Below are 12,760 nucleotides of genomic sequence, written 5' to 3' on the forward strand. Positions count from 1 at the left end.
TTTCGTCCGTTCCGTTAATAAACGAGCCGGTTGCGCAATCTTTCACTGACTCCGCCTGCGAAGAAAGGTCAAGGTGCCACGGCGAGTTGAGCGCAATTAGCGAGCTGCGTTAACACACGAAATATGCGAAAGGAGGACGCGTTCCTTTTCTATAAATATTCATGGGTAACAACAACTATTTCCCGGTGAAGACGAAGGTGAACGCGAAGCTCTCCTCCGCGGACATTGCGAAACAACAGTTACAACACACGACACTTGCGAATGCGTAGTAATGTCTATGTTTCTTAGCTGTGTTAGACTTAGCGATTAGAGTTAGAGATGGAACTCCCTCTCCGTAGTTGTGGCCACCAGTAAATCCCTTTAACGTGGACACATCGTGCCGTCGATTGCAATCAGATCGCTGAGTACGTCGCCAAGTGTAATTAAATTCGTCGCAGCTGAACGGGAGAGGTCTTTGTTACTATGTGTTACCTCATCTGTTTCATAAGCGCAACGATCCACCTGCGAACGAACGCTAATCACGGCTGTGAGCTCCCCGTTCGACGCGTTAAATCTCTGTTACGGATATTGAGCGGTTCGAAGTATCGCTGTTGGAATTAATTCGTGGCCGAATACCGTTGATCGAGATGTTCATTATTTTCAATTGTCAAAGTAAACATTATTCTCTAGAAGAAGAGCTATTTTTTCAACACTGTGTCTACTTTCAATTGCAAGTCTGTCATGAAAATTGAGACTCGCTTGAGAATGAAATATTTCCAGTCGGAAGCTTCGAGTACCGCTCAATGATCGATTTCTACTACTGAATTCCACGCGAATCATACATATCTGTGAAAGTAAAGATTCCTTTTACGTCCATAGATCACCTGTGTGGAAAAGTTAAACAATTTTCCGCATAGAAGCTTAAAATCCCACCCATTGATCGACCTTTACCACTGATTCTCATCCCAGCTGTGTATAAAAAGTAAAAATCCTCTTCCGTTATCAATGTCACGTCTACTTCTGACACGAGCCTGTCTAAAGAAGATAAGAATCCTCCAAAAATGATTATCCATTCCACAAATATTAATATCAAGCCGTATTCATACCATATTCCACCCCTGCACCGACCAACGGTTGACTCGTACCACTGAATTCCGCGTCGAACTCCAACGAAATCTGCCTAACGACGAACTCAGCGATCGATATCGACGTTCCGTAGATCTCTCCCTTCCGATGTGTTTCCTGAACATTTATGTAAACGCAAACGTGTCGAAAATGAAATTTGATAACGTTATCGTTCCATCGTTCACAGGTACTGTCTATGAGCGAGGATCTCAGGCGAGTTCTGTACACGAACAGCGCCGTCTCCATAGACAACGATGTCATCGTCCCTGAACTTGTTGGGACCACGGAGATCCTCAGCGACGAGCACAGGGAGCAACTCTGCCGGCATCTGCCTGCGAGGGCGGAGGGCTACCTGTGGACCCTCGTCTTCAGCACCAGCCAGCATGGTTTCAGCCTAAACAGCATGTACAGGAAAATGGCCAAGATCGAGAGTCCGATCCTTTTGGTGATCGAGGACACAGAGGGCAATGTAAGCTATCTGATAGCGTGTTTAGTTCAGCGCAGTTGAATTATTACGATTAATTACAGTACGGAATATTTTGGGAGTTACCATTTTTTAATTCAGTAAATATACCTTAACCGAGGATCTTGGGTTCGAGCTAGATCTTAAACATAATATTAGAAGCAAATTTAATCGACTCTACAACACAGTGAAACTACCCCTTTGTCGCTAGAAATGACCAGCAACGCGTATCTGATATTTTAGTCTTCGAACTAATTTCGCAATGAGTCTCGTGGTTGATTTCGCAAATTTTTTACACGTGTAACTGTAGAAATGATAAGAATATTCTAAAATAATAAACTACCCCTTTCAACCTCAGGATTATTAGATATACAGAGAATTGCTTGTCACTTGCAATAGAATACGACGATAAATCGGTGGACGCAAAAGTCGTTCGAGTTCTTTGAAATGGCCGGTTTACCGGTTCACATACAGGATTCCTTGCACAGTGCTCGAGGCGTAGAATCCTATTGCGCGTTATTAGGCGAGCCTACGACAACCGGCACCATGAATCATCCTTTCTTCTTCTGGTCACAGGTGTTTGGTGCGTTGACCTCGTGCTCTCTGCACGTGAGCGACCATTTCTATGGAACCGGCGAGTCCCTTCTCTTCAAGTTCACGCCCAGGTTCCAGGCCTTCCACTGGACCGGGGACAACCTCTACTTCATCAAGGGCAACAACGAGAGCCTTGCCATCGGTGCGGGAGAGTAAGTAGCGTTTCCAGCGTTCATTTTTTACTGTATCATTTACTATATGAACGTGTAACTGTTAGTAGTGCGAGTCAATATATATATGCTACCTCTGCCTTTCCTCTGAAATATTTGAAAAGTTAAGAATATGATCCGTTAACGAAGGGAACCCTTGTATAACATGAGTATTAAGTGTTGGAAAATTCATTTGTTTTATGAAATTAGGAATCAATTTTTTATTTAATACATTTATTATATATCGAGTAGAAATTGTGTTGTACGAGAGTCTCCTGCAGTTTTTTTCTGTAAGAACATTATTCCAAAGAAAGATTAAATTTCAAGGAATAAAAGTAGATAATATTCGAAATTTTATTGCGAGCCAAAATGATGAAACTGTAGACGGGAATAGAGGATGAAATGCTACAACTATCTTAGAGCATACATTATTTATACACGTGATAGAATGAAATTTGGTTGTTAGTCTATGATGTGGATTAAAATTCATGAGAAATAGAATCATTAATTCAAATCCTTGATGCTTTCGATGGCTCAGTTGTTACTGGTATGAAATGTGATTATTGCACAAGCGTCTTAGCAGGTCATTTGACTGCATAAGTAAGGGATTATATTTATGATAATAAGGGATTAATTTGTTATGAAACTGTGGCTCGAAGGGTTACGTGTAGGAACTTAGTGAAAAATGATTTAACTACATTCTTAATACTCTTCTGGCGCTCGAACAGTTAATATATCAAGAGTTCAATTTAGTAGAATGAAACATCGTTTTGGCTTTGAGACAAGTAAAAAAGGGAGAACTAATGAAATATCTTTTCCAATTTGTATTCTTCAGTGGCAAATTTGGACTGTGGCTAGATGGAGACCTGTACCAAGGCAGGACACAGTCGTGCAGCACGTATGGTAACGAGCCGTTGGCCCCGCGCGAGGATTTCGTAGTGAAAACGCTTGAATGCTGGGCATTCATATAGGACACAGCTTCGTACTCGTTGTCCGTGACTTCGCCCTCGCCGCAGCCTAATTTGACCTGAATCATGGTGAGAGAAAGAGAGAGAGTCGTCTCGCGCGAAGGTTGATCGTTCCCCGGGGGAGGAAGCGTCGGAAGCACACACGGAGGACAACTCTACCAAGATTTCCAACAGACATTTTACCAGAGGAGATTAAAAAGAAAAAAAAAACTCGATTGTAACGGGATTTGCCGTCGTTAGCTCTCGATTTACCGGTCGCGTAGATTCTTAAATAGAAGAGACAGCGGACGTATTTTCCTAGAGAATCGAACACGGGAGGAGATTTGTCAAATGTTTTGCTGGATAGAGGAGAGAAACATGAAACGAAAGATGAAGGGGATTGTGATCTTTTTAATTAGATAGAAATTTGAAACGGTTGACGGAGGAGGAGATGAGAATTTGGGTTTGATGAAGAAACTGGAAAGATATGTACCAACGTTTCTAAAGAAGGATCGTTGGATGAAGGATTACGAATGAACGCAGTTGATAGAATTTGTCGTTTAATCGTCCTACGTTTGTTTTTCTTTCTTTTTTTTTTAAGTTTCCGTATTTATTTTATTTTTTATATATACACACACACACGCGCGCGCGCGCATAATATGTGTTTCGTTGAATGAGTCGTCGTTACTCTCGTTAATTCTCGTTAAAATAATTTCACGCTTAACGCGTGCCGATCGAGGAAAAGATCGAAGGATCGACCACGATGACGATGATGATTTTTGATAATGATGATGATGATTACGATCGTGGCGTTGCCTTCGAACTAGTCGCGGGTATAATATTAAAATAATTAATGGATAAGAATAATAGCGCGTCGTTTCGAGAGAGATTACACGATCGCCGATACGATATAATACGATGATCGACGATCGCGATTGAAAAGAGGAGAGAACGAGATGAAAGTGTGAATGGTGACTCGAGCTTGGAAGGGGAACCTGGAAATACGTCTCCACGATGGAGAGAAACGATGATGCGAGGGAAGCAATAGAGAACCACGAATCGAATGATAACGATGATATATGATGATGATGATGATGGATCACGTTGATAGCGATGATACTGTACCACGATACAACAAACACGACACTACGAGAATGCTAAGGAAAACAAAACAAAAAGAAAAAAAAAACTAACCGTAATTTGTTGATGTGTAGCTACTGTAGATAGATAAATGTAAATATATATATTGCGAAAAATCGTGTTTACGGTATAAAAGAAAAATTAAAATTAATTTTAACGAAGAAAACAACACAGTATATGATACCACGCTGAAAGAGGAGAAACACACTTTGCAGAGGACACTCTGCGTAGCTCGTCTCACATAATATATCCCGAAGGACACGCTGATTATATATACATATATATATATATATATGTATACATATAAAACCACCTACACACGAGTCGAAACCGATCGAGCAACACCTACACAAGTACATACAGATCGAATCGATGCGATGATACTTTGGATGTAAAACGATTCGAAGATCTGAGAACAACAAGCAGCTTCAGCGAAGGAAAGCGGACCGTATCGATGTAGACGTGACTGAAATCGAGTCACGAGGAGGATGGATCGCAAAGAAGAATGTTGCACAGAAGTGGAGAAACGATCGTTGACGGTGTACGGAATCGATGTGCATTGACACGAAGAAAGAAAAATCGAACGGAGGAGTTGCAGAGACGATCCCAAGAGGAAGGAACCGAACGCGGTCGCTCTTGTGTCTCAACCGACCACAACGAACACACACGCCTGTGCCTCGCTTCGCTCTCTTTCTCTCCCTCTGCTATAGACTATATAATAGAGCACACGCGATTTACCACACAACACGAACAGTAATTAAATGTTGCTCTACGAAGTCAGTTCCGCGCGTACTGCGATCAGAGCTGAAGGAAACAAAACAGCGTATTGCGACGACGCTCTCTTATACATTTCAGAGCCTCGCGCAAAACTCAGACAATAAGGAGAAATTTCGCCATAGTATCGTCGATTCCCTTTTCGTTACGTATAATAGCACCCAGTGACACCCAACGCGACTTCCTCGCCCGTCGAACGAACCATGAACTTGTTGCGATACTCGTCGAGAAATGTAAACGAACTTGGTAATCATTGGTTCGTTCTAAGCGGAGGAAGAAAGAAAGTTTGCAAGATATTTCACCGTAGAGTTTTCTATGCCGCGTTCACCGTTCTCGCTCGGCTCTGAGGATCGACGAGCCGACGTTCGTCGTCGAGAACACACAGAGACACACATATACGACCAGAGAAACAGAAACTGTCCGAGCTTTGTAGCCTCTTACCGTGTGAACTATTTTAGAACCACAGTGAACTCTAGCGAGAGAGCCCACCGTTTCTCTGTCGCTTTTTAAATATCGAATTTCCGTTTTGTCGAATAACTAAAATGGTAAAGTACGATGGACTCGAGCGAGAGGATCGATCGAACAGCGGAGACTCGAATCGTATTGTAGGTTTCGATGATCAATTTTGCGAATTGATTTGTTTCCGAGACAGGCCAAGAATGTATAAGAAACGATATCTGAAAGTCAAGTTCCGGTTCGTTGTCGTACTGCTCTTTTTTCCTTAGAAATTACACCGGGAAGAAGGAAGAAACGGGACGTCGTTTTCTACCGTAGCGGATCACACCGGTCGCCATTATTCCCATTTCATTAGGAAAACGATCACCGGCTCAAGTCGTCTCTACGATTTTCGATCTTTCGTAGAAGAAACTGCTTTTTTTTTTTAAATAAGACGAGAAACATGTATACACGACCACTCAAGAGTTGAACTGATCAGCTCCATGGAAGCCGATCGTCTGGTTTCTATACAGTTGGTGCTAAGCTTGAGAAACTTACGTGAACTAAACTCGATCGATTCAACTTTCGAGTGACTCGTCTAACGTGTACTCTGATTTTTACAAGATTCTCGTAAGAACTCCTCTGCATCGATACGAAGTTCTTATGAGAATCACGGTCCAGTAAGAACAGGGTTGTCGCGTTAAGATCGATTGAATAAATTGGCGATAGGCAATCTTATTCAATTGAACGTGGGAAAGAAAAAAGCGGTAAGACAAGGGGATTATTGCTTGGAAATTATGTTCACTTCCGGTGTGTATCGATGGAACGGCTCGAAAGACGATACGACGGGAACGCGGGAGGAAGAAAAATCGTAGACGCGAACGAGCGTGCGTCCGTGCACTGGTTATGAAACGCACTTCACCAAATGCAACCAACAAACGAGGACGAACAAGTCGTCGATTTAAGTAGAGCGAAATGGAGCACGGATTCGAGCAGAGAGAACAGCTGGGAAATAGAGTGGCAGCTATGGGAAGCACAAAACTGTGTGTACTCGAATTACCGTAGCCTACCTGTCAGCTTCGTTAGGGTAGTATAGAGTACGTTGTACACAGGATCGTATAGCGTTGTCTAGAACATAAAATTTTAGCGTCTATAGGCGTACTCTTGTGATACTAAGGAGACGATGAAAACGGTAGGGAAACGTGGCTTGGAGCGTGTCGCGAGGGACACGCCAGTTTCTTTCGTGGCTGAGGAGGAACGTTCGAGTTGAGAGCGCGCAACTCTCGATAGAACTCTGATAATAATGTATAATATTATATATATATATATGTATATCAGCCAGGACAATACAAATTATGTAGAACGCGAGAGTAAAGATGATGAAGAGGAAAAAGGAGGAGGGGGAGGCGGAGAATAGAAAATGTGCTTCGCCAGCGAACGGTAGGTTTTCACTTTCTTTCTTAGTTTGAAACCTACTCACGACCCTCGCCTTATTGAAAACGCTGAAGACCATGGTATAAATGTAACATTGTAACGTGAAATAAAAGAAGATGATGTGTGTCTGAGAAGAAAAGGTATCTTTTTTTTTTCTTTTTGTTTCCGTTCGTTTCGTTACGCGTGTCTTTTTCTCTTTGTATCATTGACGAATTATATTCCTTTCGTATCGTAAGTTCATTTTGTTACGTGAAATTATTAAAGTAAGTACCGCGAATAATTATGCTCCGCGTTCGAAGACACTGTTGAAAAATCATCAGAGGGTCATCCGTTTGAATAGATCGTTAATTATTGTTTAACGTTTCGCTTCTCGGTTCTGAATAATCGGGCAGAAATTGGTGAACCTCCTAACTCTTTGAGCACCAAAGAATCGTATCGCGCTGGCCGACGGTTCCTTCGTGAAACGTGCAATTTTGTCGTGGAACGCGTTTCGATACTTTCCATCTGAACATAATTTAAATGAAATTGTAAATGTGTTAAATTATAATTGTAACAATGTAGACTACGCCTGGTGCTGAAAGGATTAATCGTTCCGAACAACGCGTTCACGCTAACCGAATTTCTCAACACCTTTCGAGCTAACGTTGTATTGCTGAGGGATGAATAGCGAACTGCCCGGAAGAATCCTTTTTCTTCTGCTTCAAACGAACCTCACTAAACTCTAGGAACATTCTCTACACACTGTAGGTGTCGTCGTCTGATCTAAGATATATGCTACTGCCTCCACCAAAAAGAAAAAAAAAAAAAAAGAAAAAAAGAAGAACTGTAGACTAAGCGTGCCATACATATGCGAAATCAAGAGATCCTAATCTTCGAACGACGATACCGTTTCCTTGTACAATCGGTTGCGATACATTTGTGCGCCAGCTCGAACGTCGTCCGACGATACTCGATGCTGTGATTTAGAAACAAACTTACACAGGGATCTGTACAGCGAGAGGACAAGTAACGATCCGAGTACGTAGCGTGCGTTCTGATTCATTTCAGAGGTTTCACTGTCAGATTTTCTACCGATTGTTAACGCATTTCCATAAACAACTGACACCGTTTTGTTTCGCGTATAACGAAATACCATAACGCATTTCATTCTGTGTTTCACGAACCATTTTAATCGTATGATACTCATTCGGAAGTAGAAGAAAAATTAGAGGGGAACTCATTGGAGACAGCGAAGAGGGATGCTTCTGAATTTTGTAGCGAGAAATTCTGACGGTGAAGCGATTCGAATTGTCGAATGTTTCCCACCGGAAACGCGACTGTTCTCTGGTAGTTTCGCGAACGAAATCACAGTAGTTTTATCTTGTCAGTACGTGTTGGACGTACTGAAAACGAGAACGTAACAGCTCGCTTATCTTAACCACGAAGAGTAACGATAGAGTGAACAAGCGCCCCAGCTTTCTGCGTTCGTGTATGAGAAAAACCATACGTTAGCGGAAGCGAAGGGAAGAGAAGTAGCGAGAAGAACTTGTCTGCAACAGTCTACAACAGAAAATGAAAGCTCACACGAAGAAATTCGTAACGTAATATAATCGCAATGAATAAATAAATATATATATATGTATAATCGTAGTTAATTGGTAGACGTTTAGCGAGTTAAACAAGAGAAACAATACAAAAACCGTGAATGTTGCAAAGTAAGCGTAGAACGTGATGCGGAGGCAACATAAGCTTTGCTAGAGATCGAAGAGAACCTTTTTTGGTATACACGTTGTCAATTAGATTCAGACTGATCGCAGGGATTGAACACGCACTAAGAAAAATGAAGAAAACGATAACTAATGAATAAACAACCAAGAATTCGATGTTACTCGATGTTTAGCTAGATATTGTTGTCGTCGTTGTTGATGGTCGTCGCTGAGATACGACGACCCTCTGCGCCTTCGTGGCGGCGTAGCGTGAAGAAAACAACTCCTGTGCTAGAAACAGGAGTTTTTAAACAGCGGATTAGAAACGCGAGAGGGAAGAAGTTCGATGGCTCAATTCTTGTTGTGAATGGCACGGGCGAACGATCTTAGATTGTCAATTGCTACGAAGAATCGAAGCTTCACGCTATGTCTTTAAACCGTAGCCTGTTTTACACGTAGACAGCAACCAGAAACGGGAAACTCTTAGAGTTGTAGGGGAACACGGTCGTTCTTGTCTTGCGTACAATCGGACGGGCATTTTCAGTCTTATTCTTTTTTCTTCGTCGATCGTCGAACGAAATTCTGTGGAATAACGTGCGATGGAATTAAAAACAGAGCAATTCCTTGTTTAAAAGCAAATAGAACCGCTGAACATCGGATATGACCTTTTTATCGAATCGTCACTCTTCTTTGCGAATTTGAGTTAACTTCTCTTTTTTGCTAATTACGCTATCGAGTTGAATCGAAGAGATTAGAAATGCTGTTTTAACGCATCGTTGATCCTGAATCAATTTATGTCGTGAAACATGTACTATTTGTATGATATATTTGCTATTCTAATAAGCATATGTGTTCGTGAAAAAGGCAGACAATTTTTTGTTTAAACAAGTGGATCACGGCATTAAATACTATGTATCAGGGCAATTTAACACATCGCCACGTGTTAACGATTTATTTGCTCTCCGCGTCGATAATTCCCTTCACGTGTCCTCGTTGACGCGTAAAAAATTGGATTCGTCGAAGACGTTAAACAGCCACAATGTTCGAATCTGAATAATGGCATTTTAATTCGTCGACGATTACGAGGTGAACGTTGCATGCTGCTTAATTGCGATGAAATTAATATTTGCGTGAGAACACGTGGACGAACGATGAAGAATGCTCGTACCGAGAAAGAACACTTGCTCTCCACGTTTTTCAATCATTTTTGAACAAGGAATTGGTTTACGAGTTAATCAATTTGTATCTTAGCAAATGTACTTTTTAAACTCGGTTACGTGCATCATCGTGGTGCTCTTTCTTCAATTTATACGATGACGAGCATAACCGAGTTTCACAGAACCGTAGACCGTGGATTGATTTACTTTTTCACATTTTCGTAAAACAAACTGACTCAAATTCTTTCTAATAATCGCTGTTACTGTTCTGTTCTACTGAAAAGTAACAAGAATAATGAGTGGATCCAGTTTCGATTTACTTTTTCTCTTTCGTTTCTTACTTTCGCCAATTTTTCACTCAAAATCGTTTACAAAAATCGCAAGACGTATCGAACGAGTCACACCAAAACAATAATTCTACCGCGTGTCTCACTCGCACACACGATATACGTATAAGACTCGAATTTTCCCCGTGCGAACTAAACTAAAAAAAAAAAAAACGATATTCTAAAAGCATTTTTACACTGTCGCGCGTCGACCTTTTACCTAAGGGCGGCGGTTTCCAGAGGAAAGCGTTTTTCCACCGATCAGTCGAAGGTTCCACCCCACTTTCGCTTATACCTTCTTAGACAATAGCTCGAGATTTAAAAAGAGAGAAAAAAATGAACGAAAAGAACATCGTTTCTTACACTTGGAACATATTCGCCTCGAAACGCATCGATCCACGTCTCATTGTTCTCCGATCGCCAAGTTTTTACATGGACAGATCTAAAGGAACGATCACTCGTGCTAAAACTGGGAGAGCCTGCGTATCTAATATTTGGCTCGCGTAATACTTGAAACGCTCGAAACGGATCGATTTCCGTGGTCCAAAATGGCCGCTGTACGACCAAACGCTCGAGCGTTCCCCAGAATGTTACTCTCTAAGACTAAAATAATCGCGAGCTGCTCTGGACACGCAAATTTACATTTATATCGTGTACGTATGTGTGTATATTTGTTAGTACCGTGTACATCGGTAAATTTCACCCAGAAGAGCACCTTGCGACTAGTTTTACCGCGAGATGAACGACGAGATGAATCCGAGAGGCCCAGTTTTAGAATAACGAAATGGTCCCACCGTATTCGGTTACCAAAAGAAAAGGAAGAAGAGCTGAAGCGTAAGAATCATTCGACGCATCTAGATCCCCGCTAATCGAACATTTTTCGAGATCTGAAGAAAAAAAAAAAAAGAAGAATAGAAACTGAACATATCCCCTAATCAAACACTCTAGGATCATTACAGTTTCGTAGCCTCGTTCGTGGAATACCGTACGAGGGTACGAAAAGTCGCGGGATCGTAGAAGGGTCCGTATGGGGGAGGCGAAGGCCCTCTCGAAGCACACACAACTCTCTGGACCAATGAATTTTACACTAACTTACTAATGTACTGTCGCCTAAATCAACGGAAAGTAAGTTTCTCCCCGCGTCTGTATTCTATTACATATTAGAGGCGCCATTCGACAAGAATTCGAACAATCATCTCCCCGCGAGGTTCTCACGAGTAGCGAAAACGTAAAGCCACGTTAGCAGCTAACCACAAGAAACACACTGTGCGTCTATCGTAATCGTTTCGTTAGCCAACTGTACACAAACTGTGTAACGTTTGAACATGAATATCGCGCGAAGGAATCCACTTGGGCAACGATAAATAAAATAAATGTTGCCGCGCGTACAACACCGTGGAGTTTGAAGAACGATTCAATGGCCGAGCAGAACAAATTTGTGCGATGCAACACACGTTCCGCGCAACATTTACGCGTAAAACGTACACCAACAGAGTCAACAGACCTCGTTTGCTTTTCCTGATACGTATGCTTGTTTCAGAAATATGTACGTCCACCTGTTTCCTCGTCGTCTCTGAAAAAAATCCTTCGTTCCGTAGCTGATAACGGTCGTCACGACGATAACGTTTAGTGCGAACGATTTTATATATAATGTTTTTACAGTACTGTTGTTACTTTGGCGCTGAGACGTGTATTTAAACGGGATCGCAAACGCGTCTACTTTTCTTTTTCTTCTCTTTTAAGGAACCGCGTGTGTAAAGAGTGACGGAGAGGAGGAGGAGGGTGGATGCGCGCGTGTATGCATTTATAAAACGTATTTATATAGATGGATGCACACAGAGCGCGATTGCAGGAGTCGTTTATGCGTGTACATATTGAACACACGCGTGTACATTGCGTATACATACTAACAGGTGAAAATTGAAGTGAACAGTTTAGCATCGCAGCGTGCATAACACAGCAACAAAAGAAAACTGTAGCGCGAACGAGGCCACTATATACATATATACATAAATATAAATATATACATACATATATATATATAAATATAAATATATACATACGAGTAAAGATTAATCGTAACGTTGTAAAGCTGTGAGTAAAACAAACAAACAAACAAACGAAAAAAGAAAAAAACACAAAAAACAAAAGAATTACGACTGTAATGATTGCAACCAGAGTTACTAAACCGAAATAGGAAAGAGAGAGAGAGAGGGATTTATTTTTTTGCCAAGAAAATTCGCCCGCGGCGTAGAACGGATAACGAGGATAAATAAAAAGAGTATTTTGCGAATTGAACACAGAGCGATGCGAGTACTCTGTTGCATGTTTCGTGCGTTATGTATGTAATATCGACGTGAAAAATAGTCAATCTTCCGTTTGCAAATGAAGCCCGCGGATCACCTTTGGATGCGTGTGCGCGCGCGTACGCTTCGTGAATTATTGTGATATGTGTGCCGCGCACTCGCATATGTGTATACAAAGATGAATATACAAGAGATATTCAATAAAACGCCAATATTGTGAAGAAAACGTCTGGTTCGTATCTTCTC

At 41.6% G+C, this 12,760-nt stretch overlaps 1 protein-coding gene across 15 annotated transcripts in view; it reads left to right on the forward strand.

The window, feature by feature from the left end:
* Mtd (TLD domain-containing protein mustard) overlaps positions 1-4,695 on the forward strand; it is a 177,419-nt gene extending 172,724 nt beyond the window's left edge. For all 15 annotated transcript variants that reach the window (XM_076904131.1, XM_076904140.1, XM_076904122.1 and 12 more), the window contains 3 exons: positions 1,292-1,573; positions 2,144-2,313; positions 3,146-4,695. In XM_076904131.1, coding sequence (XP_076760246.1) covers positions 1,292-1,573; positions 2,144-2,313; positions 3,146-3,281 — 588 coding nt within the window. In that variant the 3' untranslated portion in view covers positions 3,282-4,695. The remainder of the gene's footprint in view (positions 1-1,291; positions 1,574-2,143; positions 2,314-3,145) is intronic.
* The last annotated feature ends 8,065 nt before the right edge of the window (positions 4,696-12,760 follow it).

This window comes from Xylocopa sonorina, chromosome 1, assembly GCF_050948175.1.
Source record: "Xylocopa sonorina isolate GNS202 chromosome 1, iyXylSono1_principal, whole genome shotgun sequence".
NCBI lineage: Eukaryota > Metazoa > Arthropoda > Insecta > Hymenoptera > Apidae > Xylocopa > Xylocopa sonorina.